The sequence below is a fragment of the Amblyomma maculatum genome, chromosome 1 (genome assembly GCF_055883805.1).
Source record: "Amblyomma maculatum isolate TAMU_Amacu chromosome 1, ASM5588380v1, whole genome shotgun sequence".
NCBI classification, from domain to species: Eukaryota; Metazoa; Arthropoda; class Arachnida; order Ixodida; family Ixodidae; genus Amblyomma; species Amblyomma maculatum.
Genome location: NC_139344.1, coordinates 105997185 through 106013210, shown reverse-complemented (window position 1 = coordinate 106013210; position 16026 = coordinate 105997185). Strand labels below are relative to the sequence as shown.

Genomic DNA, 16026 nt, shown 5'->3' with positions numbered 1-16026 from the left:
AGCATTGCACCCTAATGGCATAGGTTGGGCAATAATGTTCTGCCAATATGGATGGCTTGTCAACATTGCATATATCTTGACATAAATTGGTCAATATTGTCCCATCAGTTTTGATGGCATCCCAACATTGTATATATCATGGTTTCTAGTGGTCGATATTGTCTAACGAGCTTTGATGGCTGGCCACCTTTGCACATTTCAGGCTGCGGCGGCGCTAAAAAAACAGCTGAAGCAGCTCTGACCGACACAGACATTTCTAATGCTTGTATCCCAATATAACAGTTTTTTTGGCTAATTTCGTCCCAACTAAATTTTTCGCTGGCCCGGACGTCAGTTTACGTTCAACTGTAGAAGATATTTATACGCCATACGTAATTTGGGCCACCATATATATAACGTTATTGGGATTAATGTATAGATTGTCCTAAAATTGTTTGACTGAGCTGACCAGACAAAATGCACAGAAGTGCCCATCACGGAAAATGTAGAATATATTTTTCTGAATACATTTTTCGTGATACGCTAATTGTTGTGGATGACCTGCGATTATACTTGCAATTTTGGATGAGAACTCTTTTATTTACGACTTTAGGCACGATTAATTGTTATGTAAATTTCTGCATATAATATCTTCGAGACAATTCCTGCAGACTAGAGGCCCGGATGTCAATCACGCGTGGACGTAGCTAACACAGATAGTGTTCCAAACTTTAGCCAAGTGTTGAAAAAATTCTGACAGCACGTGGAATCTACACTGCAGAAATTAGCGAAGGCGAGAATAATGCTACTGCATACGGTGCATCACGTATCATTATCGTTATCAAAAACGCAGCGTCATTACCATTGATACTGTCATCATTGTCATTATCACTAATTGCAGCGGCATTCTCGTCGCTATCCTCACGGTAGACAAGATCCAATGCACAGATATATCCATGCACAGATCCCGAACACATCTCGCGCACAACTCTCGCGCACGGGATTTCGTTCCATGGGCCTATTTATACGCATACGATTGCACAAGCATACGCGCACGCTCAAGCACACATCTGATCTGACAAGCAAAAGTTTAATAGATGCGTGTCCGCGAAAAAACTCCTGCGCAGTCAAGAAACGCAAGGTACTCAAATGCAAAGAACGCAACAGAACGTGTGTGTCGCTTGAACAAACACCAGGGGTTACGTTTGGATAGTAAACGCAGAAACGATCGAATATATCCGGTGAATCCACATCCTGTAAACGTTTCTCCATGATTGGAAACACGCACGCGTAGCATCATTATTTCCACTTTTTTTTACGTGATGGAAAGAAACCCAACATGTTCAAGCTATAGCAGAGGTGGGAGAGATCGATCGCGCTAGCCAATCAAACACGCACTACATGATTCGCCATTACCTATCTGTTTCCAGCATTCAGCATCAGCACCGACTATACCACGCCTCAGTACTAGCTGTTCTTATAGACAGATATGTTGGGCTGCTTTCAGGGTCTTCGAGTTCTAATATCTACTAAACACAAATTTGTACTGTACTGTTTTGCGCTCTGCTGTGGGCTTCAGCAACAGACAAAGACTGGACGACTTTGGCCATCGGTGCAGCAGCGCATAAAATATTTCAGCTCAAAGAAAAAATACAAGCAACATATATTCTACGCTATGTCTAGCTAATTCACTTGACAAGAAAAGAAATCTGAACTGACCTGGAATGGTTCGTATTCTAATGCGACGTAAATCGCACACTGCCAAAAAGTTGTGTACATGTAAAAGATTATAAAAAAATCAACAGCACTGCATGGGGCAAGGCAAACGAGAAAAAAATAAAAATTTAAAACAATTACCTACAGTGTAATGAATGCGCGCACATGTGTCGCCAGCATATATGGTAACAAAATTGAAATTGCATAATAACGATGTTCTTTACGGAAGTTATTTTTGTTCGAAAGCTGTAATATATGGCTCATAATATGATGCATTTGACCACAGCGTTTGACAGCGCTCTCCTAAGCATTATTCAGAAACTATTCTTCAAACATTCATTGCCTTATTATCCAACCATATAATCACCGCACCGAAGGCGTTTCCCTTCAGAGAACTAAATAATTCTATCCCATCGTGTCAACCAGGCAGCTAATAGCAATTCATATATATTAAAAGTAATGCGAGTGCGTTACTTTAGCAGTTTTGGGGCATTTTTAGAGAACACCACTCTCGAAGAATTTAACACATGATTGAGAATTAGGTTTCCTCTCTGAAATATTCTGCCGCTTTCACAAGCGCTGCTTCCGCGGGCTGAAAGATGATTATACCGCGCTGCTTTCTGAGGACTACCTTGTCCCAAGTTCGTAGATATAGGTTCAATGTTGACTCTTGCTTTCTTTCTATTTTTTCTTACTGCCAATTTAGTTCTTCAGATCTTAGCTCGTCGAGTATTTTGTATTTCTTGCTGCTTTATATGCCCACGCTTAGTTCTACGCGGATTTTTTCTTGCTCTAAATGTCCACCTGATTTGAAAAAAAAAATGAAAAAGAATAACATGGGAATTTTGACCTTGAATTACCCGTAGTTATGGTCGTTTTCGCTTTTCTTTTCCTTAATAGGAATACCTTGGGAATACAGCAAGTATACGGGCTGTTGCATCGCTCAGTTGCGCGTGACGACATTTCAAGAGCACTCCGTCATGAACAGCGACCTGTGTGTCATCTTTAATAAAAAAATACGTCCATTTGTTCGAACCGAGGACGATTCCATGAAAACTGAAGATTGTTTTACGTATGTGATTATTATTTGAAACACTGAGGTAAAACGTATTTCGCATTAACAAAACAAATATAGCGAAATTATCATTCCACTGAAAATGTTACCTAGCCAACAGTCGAGGCGACCAAAGAGCTCCGAACGCACTCGTGGTTTTAGCGAAGCCAAGGGCAAAACTCTGCGCATTTCTCCTCACAAGCTTGGCGCAAAGAACATACGGTTTCTATTCTCTCGTCCTTTCGTCACCTTTCCGCTCGAGGGCCTTGACTAAAGCAATTCTCCAAACCGCTTTCAACTTCCCGTCTTGTAGCCTTTTCTCCCCGTGAAGCAGTCATCGCGGAAGGGCAGCGACCTTCACTGCCCTCTCTTTCCTCCCGGCTAGGCAGGCGTTGCTCACAATGCCCCCCACTCTATTCCCCCTCACTCTTCCCTGCCTTCCCTCCAACGTTCCTGGCCGGCAGCCTCTGGGCTCATGCGGTCCAGCGGGACCTCTTTCATTTCTCTCACCCCCTTTCGAGCTTTATACCTACTCTTTCGACAGAACTCAAGCAAAAAAAGAGAGAGAGAGAGAGAGAAAACACAACTATCCTTCTGCCTCCTTCTAACCATGCCTCGAAACTCGACACAAGTGGCTGATTCAGAGGCGTCCGGTCGGCCAAACAATCCCCACCCGCTCGAGCTGCTCGAGCTCCCGCAGCTTTGGACAGAACCGAAAAACCAAGCCTTGTGAAAGTTCCGATTCGTTTTAATGGCCATGCCTGAAAGAGGATATTTGTGAGTACCACCAGCATTTTAAGTTGTTTGTTCATAACTGAGCTTTCTGAGATTATTTCTTGCTTTGTCTCCTTGTAAGATCGCTACTTTTTCTTACCAGGTGTATAAAGCATCAGATCCCTGGGATGTACTTGATGTGGCAACATTCATTTTGGATTGTTGCAACTGAGGTCTGCGAATCTGCGCTAGCCGTATGGTAAGATACTTCTTTTTTTGCATGATTTGGTGCTGTATGTTGTCAGCCTTGATCATCATGTCAATAACCGATATGCTTGCGAGAACGGAAAGTCATTTTTTTCGACCGCACCACGCCAGTCAGTTCTGAACTGTATTTTCAGCGCACTATTTTGTATGCATGAACTCTCGTCATAATGACAAAATTTACGGCGCAGAGGTGGCCAATTTGTATTGCAAAAGAAAAACGTGGTCCTGTAAAACATGACGCGTGTTTTGTGTGATTTTCAGGTTACAGCTTCATCGCGCGTGTGTTGAGTGTCTGAAGTGATCAGTTTCTTTTACATACTATATTCAAAACTCAGAGTTAAGTTGAACTTTCTGGGACATGATTTTTAGTTGCGAGCGAATATTTAATATCGTAATTTGCCGTTATGAATGCGCTATTGGAATGGTCTAAACGACGCGTAGCTTATTCACGTGTTTGACCTTTCTCTTGCGCGCTAATCCCGAGTAGTAGAAGTGTCATAAAATAGCCGCTTAAAATAGGTTATTTACAGTTGCTACCATAGTTCTTATACTTTACCACACATACAAACGTGTTCCCACAACAAACGTGATGCTAAGCTACGGATTTCTTTATTTTTTCAGTTCGAGTGTATCATACAAACCCCAAAGCATCTGTGTGGTACGTTGTTTTGGCTACAGCTTTGAAAACTTTTAAAATGTTCTGTTTGCAGTAATGATGCGGTGCACACTAAATTTAGCAGCCGCGGTTGGAGTGCGACTGCTATTTTTTGTGTCTGTTTTTTCCTGTGTAGTTTCTTTTTAGTTCTTGCGGCAATCTATCCTATTGAAAACTATTCAAAGGAAAGCTATCGATTTGAAGCTTCCAGTTATGACGATGTCTTTCTTTTACAGGTGTTCGATCACAAAGGCACTACAAGTATAAGGGGGCAAGCACTGACTACCGTTTAACGAATAGATAACGGCAAATATCATTTTGTTTTATGTTTCCAGCGTCAACAACACATCCACATGGGAAGCCGTGCACTGCCAGATGTCGCAACTAATGTAACCAAGTTAATATGGCCGGCCTCACCAAGCATGCAGCTTATTTCAACCTGAGTAAACCAGACAAGAAAGTTGCCTGAGGGCCAACAGGTAGTGCTTTATTTTGCATTTTTACTCCACGGTCTAGCTGTACTTCCACTTTCCAAACGTTTTCTGTCCTAATGGGATTTATGAATGTTGCTTTTATTTCCAGGTGCCATCTGCGAAAGGAAATACATTGTTATGCACGCTGCTCAAGTCCATATCTTTAACGAAGTGTCTAAAGGTACGTCCGACGTATCCATTCGATTCTCGTAAAGATACGGCGGACGTCGATATACAGGCTCATGGCTATATGCACGTCAAACGCGGCCACATTCCGCTTGCTACGCGTGAATGAATCTTATCCTCTATGATATCAGCTAGCCGCGACTCTCGATGAGGTGCTACGAAGAGTGCATCCGTTCTAACATAGATCACGGTCTTCACTTAGGGTTGTGCACGGCAAGCATCGCTGTCAGTCACATAGCTGCAGGCGATGCTACTCCACCAGCTGGCATCGAGATACGCACATTCACGAGCAGCTTTCGCTTTGCACTAAACTATCACCTCGATCTGCCCGTAATGCGAGCGAGCTATTCCTAGCATTTACGCTGTCTTAGGTCCTGCATCGACCTCCGAAGATCTAGCGCCGGCACAACACACACACCTCGCCGTGAAGAACATTCGGCAGTCCAAAGTATGTATGTGAAATGGCATTATGCTCGTTCCTGACATGCAGACTGAGGAAACAGGATGTTTCTAGCTAAATTCTTCGTTTAAATTCTACCTCAGAGCCATGGCAAAAGACATGCCGAATCTACTATAGACACCTGCGCTGCTACTGCGGCGAGCTGCACATCGACTCGTCGAGGCGAAGACCTACTGCACCGCACCGCAAGAGTGCACAACCGGAAAGGCGGAAGCGCGAATGATCCGAATTCCCTGTGAACAGCAATGTTCTTTGGTATTTAGGGGAAGACTAGACTAAAGTGCTTAGCCTGCATCTTTTTCTTGTCGTTGAATTTTGCGTACATGTAGTTTAAACCCCCGCATGCTCGAGGTTAGCGTGACCCGACTGAACGGCCGCGCAGCTTTGAAACAATCGGGATCGATATGCATGCATCGCCGGACTTAGGTACGCGGTAGAAAATGTGCACTGCACATTTCGTTGCAGAAGCTGACTCTTGCAATTTTGCAGAGTGTGCCATGCAAGTGATCGTTGCTACAACCACGCATCCATGTTCCAACGGCTGGCCCACCCCGAGGCACATAAATGTTCAACCGTGGACGTATCAATGATCGAAGAGAGGACAGATTTTCACAATATTTGGCGCGAAATCGATAGCTACCAGTGCTCAGTGTTAGAGAAATTCTGCCTTGATCATGCGCAATTCAGTGTTTCAGGTGTGGTCAGTAGCTATAAGTTTTAACAGTTCGCCTGTCAAGTCAGCGGCGCCAGCGATGGACCGGCGGAGCGATTTTCCACGCTACACCGCTGTCTTGCTAGGAAGCCTACCTAGGCGGCGTTTGACATTCAGCTGCTTTTTGTGGGCCCCATAATTGAAAGCAACGCCTTCAGAAACGCGTTAACTGTACAAAAATGTATTCTCTTCAACAGTTTCACTCCAGGCTGTCAAAGCAGGCGGACGGTGATAAAACATTTGAGCACTCCAGTCTTTAGAAATCTGTAGAATCGCCTTCAGTTTGTAAAATTATTGGAATAGGTCACTTTCCGATCGCTGGGACATAGACCCTCATGACAGCGCTGTCACGTGAATAAGGACCACACCAGACCGAAAGCTTGTATCATATAACATAGCTAACCAAGGTATACCTTACAGCATTGTGTTGATTTTTATGGTGCATAAGCGACTAATGCTGCCATGCACCAAGAACAAGGTTTAATGTATTTATTTTGTGTGTAACGACTAAAATGTTCTTTAGGATGTAGCTTGTTTAGGAACATTTTAGGAAACCAAAAATGCAGGAAATTTGCACGTCTCTCCTAGGATCATGCTGGGATGGAAAGGGATCTGTTGCAAAATTGTACAAAATGTTTCCTCTTATTTTCTCGACTCTGGCGCACGTGTAAGATATGGTTTATTGTTAGTTGTTTGTCCTCTTTCATAAGTATGAAGCTGTGTGTGAAGTGTGGGTATGTGTTTTGTGAACATGACCTAAAATGCTCTCCATGTTGTGTTTTTGATTACTGCATGATTTCCATTCCTTAATGACAGGTTTGACAAGTATGGTTTGTAGTTTATTTCAATGTTTCAAAAATCCTGCCATATCACTCTCACTTTTCTTTGTACAAGCTTCTTGGTATATTCATGCAGCATATTCACCCTCTGTAATTTAGCATTGCGTCAAGGTAACCTGGTTATTTCTTTTCATCACCTTTCAAGACAACTGTCCCGATTTCATAAAGTGTAGTGTTTCTGACGACAGGAACTCCTTGGAAGTCATAGAAATAAATGAGATCCACAATCATGAGCTATCTAGGGTATGCATATACATGTCCATCGCTCAGTGGAATACTGTCAGTACACTGTTAGAACAGGTCTTGTGGTAACATCAACCATTGTCTGAGGTGGTCCTTTATTGGGCATTGAAATGCTATGTAACTACAGGTACTGATAGAACTCTTGATCATGTTATGTGATGATGCGATCCTTGCATGCATATAGGTATACATTTCAGAATCTGCAGTACAGCACTTGACCATTTGCCACCAGTTCGTGTGAAAATGTATTTTTCATGCATGTTAACCAGTATTTAACAGATGATCCCTGTGCACAAGCCAAAAGTGCCACGAGCCAAATGTCACGAGGCCACACGTTATGGCAGGAGCTGTTAAGTCAAGCTTACAAAGTTATATTTGAAATATGTTCTGGGACGTTTCAGCTCCAATTAAGAAAGGTTTAGGCTTACAGAGGTCTATGCCAGGTTGTCTATCACCTAACAGGGCAGTCTACGACCGTATGCTAATGAGTATATCTGAGATAACAGAGACCTGAATTAAGGAATTAGTAATTATGTTTGTAGCAAAGAGCATGTAAATTAACGGGAATCCACAGTGGGATCTGCAGACGAAAACCATTAACGCTGGCACACCATACCCTTACAGAAGGAGATTAGGAGTCTCCCTAATTTTTTTTCTGCTCAAAGCTTGTCATTTCCTTCGTTCTTCCAGATGAGAAAGATCTGAAAATGATAGCATCGAAAATTCCAGAGACCATCGTTAACAAGGATGCTGATCCCAACAGCGTAGAAAGGAACTTCAGAAAAGATGGGTGACTAGTAATGCTGGCAACAGTTGAAGCTATGTGGAAAGGCATGAAATTGAAATGCAACATATACAGAGATATGTTGCGAGACGACCAGTCTGTGGTGTGTGACATCTGTCTCTGTTAGTTTCATCAAGTGATTGGACAAAGCAGATGGGGCTTGTGGTTTTGTGATAAGTGCAGTGTAGTAGCATAGATGCAACCTTGCCCATTAATAATTGGAGTGGAGTAAGTGCATTGTTTTGTTTTTGTAAAATGTTCATGGTTTCCATGCAAACATTATGAGAAATGTTTTCCTAAAGAATGTTTGCTGAAATGTGAATATAATGTGCAATAAAACTAGTGTTTTCTTGCTATTTACTTTTCCTTGTATACATTAGTTCTGTGAAGAAAACCACCGACTAGAAGGAAATGTAATGGCATGCATTTTGATACTTGGCCCCGTTGTGCTGGCTCAGTAGTTAAGAGTGCTTGGCTGCTGAACCGAAAGATGCAGATTTGATTCCAGCCACAGCAGGGGCATTTCAATAGAGGCGAAACAATAGGCCGTCATGCACTGTGCAGTGTCAGTGCATGTACAAGAACCCCAGGTGGTTGAAATTATACCGGAGCCCTCAACTATTGTGTTCCTCATAGCCGTAGTTATTTTAGGATGCTAAACCAGATATATATCACATCATACTCTGAGTAAGATGCTATTCATGGTCAGTTAATCATACACAAAATGATCAATTTTTTCTGCATGGTACAGCAGCTGTTGTACAATTTTACTTTAGCCTTCATGAAGAATATCACACTGGCTCCACATGGCCTTCTGTTGACCCTTTATGCGTCACAATCACACACCCGAGTATGTATTTGTCTAAGGGCACCTATGCATGCAAGGAGGGGACCGTTACTTTCCATTTGTCAGAACTGAAATGCACGATCCACATCATTTCTGTAATTCAACTGCCTGCTATTTGAACTGTCCAGCATTGATGCAAGTTTCAAAGAACTGCAATTAGCAAATTAATCCAAGCAGGAAACCATGCCAAGAACTGCTTCGGTTTCATCTTTAACAACTGTTTGAGAACTAAAATTAGCCAAATGTTGCAAAACATAGATGAGAGGTTACAAAATCTAAAAAACAATGCAGCCTACCTGTGGCATGTAGGGTTTCACATCCTAAAGCGATATATGTAGCTATGAAAAATACCGTAGTGGACAGCTCCAGACTAATTTGACTGCCCGGGCTTTGTACTTTACGTTGACATCTTGCAAGAAAACAGAAGCATTTGCATTTCACCTGCACCAAAGTGCGACTGCCATCACTGGCATTAAACATCACGACCTTGGGGCAAGTAGCCGAACGTGCCACTAAGATGTCGCAGCATCTACGTACATGCTATACACGTCAACCTTTCTAGCATTAAAGCTGTCACATACATGGCAGATATTCATGTTCAGCTTTGGACTGACAAGTTTAAAAGTGTACTATTTGTGTTTGTCTAGCATGAGAAACAAAGAAAACTAAGGAAAAACGAAAAAAAAAATGAACATATGTTGAAAAAGCACTAGTCATTAACACATAAAGCATATTCGTTCATTTATTAATGATAAAGTGGCCTTCAACAATAGTACAAAGCCTGAACATTTAGGAAGGTGCTGTGCCAGGCAGCTATTTCACAGAAACCTGAACCATTTCACCTGTAGTAATGCGCATCCCGGCGGTGTGGGCTGGGCACTTATTTTTCGGTCCACTCCAACATGCGAAAACTGCATCATGTGCATTCCCATTTTCCGAGTTTTGAGCTCTGTAGTGCAGGCTAACAAATTGTCGATGACTTATTTTCGTCTGATTGTTGCACAGCGCGTGTAAATAAATTACCACTGCACCTAATAAACACTGAAATGCGCGTGCAACATCGCCGATCATAAACGGACACACTGATGTCCGTCCGGACATCGGCGCACTCATCACAGCACTCTTCGTAGTCTCACACAGCAATCTAGTAGGAAGTAATCCGTACATCACAGCATCTCACGGTAAGCACAAACCACACCTCCAACAAACACGAATGACTCGATGCTTGGGTTAGAGACACGCCGGCGGCACCCAGCTGTTTCAGCGCCGCTTGTATATGTACTACGTAGAACTTGCAGCATCAAACCTCAATGCGAGCAGAAAGCGATGCGTTACGTGACGCATCTCATCACAGATGGAAGTGAGAAACTTTGAAGAATCAAAACTACATAACTACATAACGACCGTCGTAGACGTTAATCCACATTATAACGAGGACCAAATGAGCGGGCGTGCGGGCCGCGGGCTGGCCGTCAACACCGCGATTACATGCGCTTGCGCTGGTCGTGCTTGCCACCCTGCCGCGGTCCAACTCACGTAAACCTATCATCATGCCATCACGTAGTCTATCACCCATTCTAGGCACTATTCTTGCCACTGTACTATTCTTTGTAATTTCACATTTCACGCATGCAGTATGTAGTCCATACTTCTTGCACCTCGCACGTACATACACACGTACACCTCATACCAACTTCGATTTGGCTACATATGGCTACCATGTTGTTGCTACCGTACTACAACCACATTAATAATAATAATAAATTGGTTCATAGGAAGGGAAAGGCGCAGTAACTGTCACACTTGCTCTGTGGACACCCGAACCGCGCCGTAAGGGAAGGGAGGGAGGTGGGAATGAAAGTGGAAAGAGAGAAAGAGGAGCCGTAGTGGAGGGCTACGGAGTAATTTCGACCACCTGGGGATCTTTAACGTGCGCTGACATCGCACAGCACACGGACGCCACTTCGTTTCACCTCCATCGAAACGCAGCCGCCGCGGTCGGGTTCGAACCCGGGAACTCCGGCACAGTAGTCGGGCGTCTTACCACTGCACCACCCCGGCGGGGCCTACAACCACATTGGGGACCTCGGATCCGTCTGGCTTTCCCGACGGATCCCAAGGCCCATATCGGCGAAAAATGCGTTGGGTCCGTGGGAAGAACCCTGCCGATGGGGTCCGTCCGCCGTACCTCTGAAAAATATTGCCCGGATCCGTCCGTCGTATCCCAAAGAAAAACGCACCGGGTCCGTCGGACGTACCTTTAAGACCATTGATCGGGTCCGTCCGACGTACCTTTAGCCACAGCCTATCTTTAAAGGCTGCAAGGAGCTGCTGCCCCTACAACCGACCACAAAAGAAGCTGCGATGAACGCAGCGCCTTCCTCCATCCTGGGACCTGAGAACACCTTGCCAAGGGACGCAAAAACAGGAGGAGCACTGAAGTCTAAGAGTTCTGCCTAAATGTTTCTATGCCCTGTAACACGTGCACACTTAATAAATCACCATGCAGTGAACCTTTCAGCTGTATTATTTTCTGTGCATGGATATTCTCAGCATGCTTTATTTAAATAAAAAGCTGCATGAAAAATATCTGCACTGCATAAGTAGGGGATGGCTTTGCAGTTGCCTATTAGTCATAGCACGAAAAAGCTACTAGCCGTGGTGCCGGATTGCCAATTGCTCTGGCTGGATGTCAATAATGCAAAACCAGTGGACAAGATTGGATTGGAAATATTGTGTAGCCGATAAATCTGGCTGGATGCCAGTTGTGAATATCCAGTGAATAAGCATGGATACAAGATATTGGATGACCAGTGAGTTTGGCGGGATGGCCGTGATATAACAACCAGTGAGTGAGCTTGGGTGGAAGATATTGAGTAGCCATTGAGTGCCATTGAATGCCAGTAAACAAGGTAGTATGCCAATACTGGTTTTGATAGGAGAGCCGATCTAATTGGTTGGCATTTATCTTGGCTCTTTGTGCGCCCCAATCAGACGCCAATATTGACCAATATTGGGACCAATATATCCCAATATTGGACCATTGGCGGTCCAAATTGACGGCGTACGTGCTGCTTGGGAGGTATTTTGAAGGACTTGAGGCGGCACCTCTTGATGTCTCTTCCATGTTGTTCAGAGAATGAAGGGTCCAGCCTTCTCGTTGAGAATTGATACGCGTGTCCCTAGCGTTATTGGTTCTATAAGAATCGGTGTTGGTTCTGTAGGTATTCTATGTGTTGTATCTGCATTTCTATGGGACTTATGCAGAAACTCATAAATCTTATAGACTGGTACATATTTGTCCTATAGGCAATAGTATTGGTTTCATAGGTTTATCTGTGGGTTGTATAAGAAAAGTATCAGACCAGTGCAGAAGCCCATACATATTATAGGCTGATACATGCTTGTCTTATAGACCACTACATATTGGTTCATGTGTCTGACACATCAGTATGCCTTTGTTTATGGGTCTTACATGCAGGATCAGTCAGTTGGAGATTTTAGGTCTTTTCCATTGTTTCCTTTTCCATCTCGGACACATCCCCAAAACTCACGCATTCATCCCGTTTATTGAGTGTTGCCGTAACGTACAATATTAGCCGCAATAACAATTGAGAACGCCGCGACACAAAATATTCTCACTTAATTCTGCGCGAGGTCTCAACAAACTACGTATGGTTGGAGGCGCAGGACGAGCGACGCTGTTGCTACTGGATCACTGAATGGAGATGGGAAAGCACGCGGATATAGCACGGTTCTGTCGGGGCCCAGCTGAGTCACAATCACCTACATGTGCAGAGCAGGGCGGTGAAATGGATTGAGAGGCGCGCGTCCAAGCAACTGCAACCGCCGCCGAAGCGAGAGGAGTCGACATCGAGCATGCGACGAGTACGGCTCGAGCTGCCGCCGCGGTAGCGCGATGCCGGCGGTGCTTCGCAGCGGAGAGGTAGGTTTCCTTTCTCTCATTCCTACTCCCGCGCAAGCGTTCCCGTGCTGGTCTCTCTCATCCTCCTTTCCACCTCTCCTCTGGGCGCGCATGCAGCGCATGCGCAGCTCCGTAGAGGCATTGGCGCGATCGCTGATCGGGCTGGCGGCAGTTCGGTCGGTGCCCTGTGTTTATAAGTTTTCGCCGTTTTTCGGGGTGCTTCTCGAGGATATCAACGTTCCAGCGCACGTTCAGCTTTTGATCAGGTGCGTGTGCATCACTTGCAACTTCGGGCTGACGTTTATACTTTGTCAGTGTATGATGTGGCTTTGCGTTGTAGAATGTCGTTGCCTGCACGCCAACAAAGGAATTTGAATCGCGCGGTGTGATATAACGCAGCGCCGAGTTTGAAAGTTGTCGGCACGATTTCTTGAAAGTATTGATGGAACTATTTGGCGTTAATCTGTTTTTGAATGTCATGCGCACTGTGTTCAAGTGGCAGAACCTGTGGTGAGGCGCAAGACGGAATGTTAATTCAGCAGCTACCTCGGCGTTCAATAATGGCGGCGCGTCCCCTATCTGCATCCGCATGAATACGCGCGCAATCGCGGTTGCCGGTATATATATGTGCGCCGACTTGTTGAAGTCGTGGTGGTGTCGCGCTCTTGAAATCGCTTATTTTTCAATCTGTACCGCAATTTTTTATTTCTTTCAGGTGCCTTAGTATTGGAGAGACAGCATCATCGGGCCGAAGTCCGCAATCTTGGAATCGAGGGCTACCTGGATGAAGTCAATGTTTGGATTATGTGCCAGTATGCGTTGCCGCTGTCATTGTGGAATAAAATGTGTATACATGCACCTGCTGCGTAACTCATCCCTAGAAAATGGAACATAGCTGCCCTCTCCCTTCAGGTGTCCGCGGAGAGGTAAACACACGCAGGTACCCGATGAGACCAATATTCCATAGGGCCTACAAAACCAATAGGAAGCCTACTGGTTTTGTAGGTCTATCAGATTATTGACAGCTATTACAGACCTATCTGTTTTACCAGATGCTATAGGACCGATAAAACCATAACCTATACGACCAGTAAACAATTGACCTATAAAACTAATACTCCAGCAGACCTGTAAAACCAATAGGCTAGGATACCCATACGACCAATACTCTGGCAGACCGATAAAACAAATATCAATAATCTGATAGGCTATTAGTTTTCTATTGGATTTTTTTGCTAGGCGACGAGTGCTCCGGGCGCTGGTTGGGGAGCTTCCTTTCCATTTGTGACTGCTCACTTGAAAGGGGCCTATTCAACTCTTTGGGGACAGACGTTTTAGGCGATGCTGCCGGCGCCGTGGTGCCTGCTTTCGGCGCGTTTAGGACGCGTTCCCTACAAAGGCACAAAGCATGCCGCCTTACCTTTTGGTTCCTGCTGACAGCGGTCAGGGGGAGTTCGCTGCTGTGGCGCTGCCATCCGAAGTCAATGACTCATCTACCTTTAACGATGAGAGGTTTCTTAACGACCTGGATCACTGACGAGAAGCCGAGGCATGCCATTTTTTCGGCAGTTTCCTCTCTCCGCGAGACAAAGAGCGAGGAAATGATGACTTTTCATGCAGGCGGGGACATCTCTCCAAGTAAACCTTTGTCTTCTTAATTCCACAGCTACGCTGTGCAATCCCTAGTTCAGTTATCGCCTCTAGCGAATGCGTAGTTTTGAGCTTCCGAAGCAGGATCGCGTATGAGGATAGAACGATTAACGTATGTGTTTTCCCTTTATAAGCGCCGAGTGATGTCATTAATGGCATATATCTGTTTGTTGAGGCCGACTTGGTTCCGCGATGGCTGCTGCGGCACCGCCAGTTACAAACAGAGGTGCGAGATACGAGCGGTACGAGATACCTAAAAAAAAAAAAAAAAAAAACGACAATCATCGTTTCAACACGAAAGAGAGAAAAACACTTTCACGAGTTTTGCGAAAAAGCGCGCCGTCACTTTTTCATTCGTTTTTTTTTTTTTTTTTTTTTTTTTTTTTTCTTGCCCCCTTTGTTGGAGCGCGACGGCGGCCAGAATGCGGCCGGAGGAGGAGAGAAACAACCGAGCGCGCGCGCGCAAACACGTGCTGGAGAGCAGCGCGGAGCAAACGACAGCATGCTTTTCTATGCGGCGGGGAGCAGACGACGCGGCCGCACTGCGCGTAGGTTTTGACGGGATCTCCATGGAGACCGCTGACGCACAGAGCGGCGCAGCGCCCCCTGAGCTAGGTTTTCTCCCCTATACAAAATGTGCTCAACTACTTCTTTTGCTAGTGCAAATTTGGCACTGCTAAATATAGGTTTCGTTAATGTTAAATTTGTTTTTGCAGCAACACAGACAAGCAGGCAATAAGTGTTGAGAAAACACTATTTTCTGCACAATAATGTATATCAAAGTACAGCTAAATAAATCGGCTTTCATGAAAAAAAAAAAAAAAATTGGGACGTAACTTACATAGAAAAAGCATCGCAAATACAAAATATTCTAAATCATATTAAAGTTGGAAATGTTAGACTATGGAAGTAAAAACCCATAAAATTCCAGAATACACAGAATATGACACAGAGCCTCTTTTCCAGCTTCAAGGCAAAACAAACCTGACAGGCTGAATGTCACAACCCAGATCAGTGGCAGGTGTTCATGCCACTCATAACAGTTCTGGGAAGTGTTGGCATGGTGTTGGGATGCGAATGTTTTTTGTTGCAAGCGTATGTTGCAGTTTTCACCTTTTCTGAATATTTTATGGTTCGTAGAGCCCGCGTTGGTGCAAAGGGCAGTTTAGGAGTGAGAGTTTGCTTGGCATCATGAAGAAAACTTCGTCTAAGCATATTTTTGTTTTTTGCAAATATCTTCACTTGAACCAGAAAAAAAGGTAAAGGGAACACTGGGCAATCATGGACACCTGCAAAGCGAGTGAAAACTGAAAATTTGCTCAGAAAAACCAGTCATTAATGGCACAAGTTGGGCACCTGTGTCACTGTGCAAGCTTTGTTTGTTGAAACTTCGCTGGTGGTATCTCACACACACACACACACACACACACACACACACACACACACAAAAAAAAAAAAGAGCCAAACCAGCTGAATGGCGAGGCTAACGCAAGTTCCCTGCCAAACAACACAAATTTCATGC

At 44.4% G+C, this 16026-nt stretch overlaps 1 protein-coding gene and 1 long non-coding RNA gene across 3 annotated transcripts in view; both read left to right on the top strand.

Moving 5' to 3' along the window:
* Positions 1-2751, top strand: part of LOC146203437 (GPI-anchor transamidase-like) — a 44291-nt gene extending 41540 nt beyond the window's left edge. Inside the window, exon 9 of the mRNA XM_084588772.1 lies at positions 2596-2751. Within this exon, the coding sequence (XP_084444898.1) occupies positions 2596-2704 (109 nt within the window). The 3' untranslated portion in view covers positions 2705-2751. The remainder of the gene's footprint in view (positions 1-2595) is intronic.
* A 798-nt stretch (positions 2752-3549) lies between these two features.
* Positions 3550-8312, top strand: LOC146203436 (uncharacterized). 2 transcript variants are annotated; one of them, XR_014703869.1, is made up of 5 exons: positions 3550-3722; positions 4352-4388; positions 4721-4864; positions 4968-5039; positions 7989-8312. It is a non-coding gene; the product is annotated as an uncharacterized LOC146203436 (long non-coding RNA). The 2 variants fall into 2 exon arrangements; XR_014703868.1 differs by lacking the exon at positions 7989-8312 and having other exon boundaries at positions 4968-5726.
* The last annotated feature ends 7714 nt before the right edge of the window (positions 8313-16026 follow it).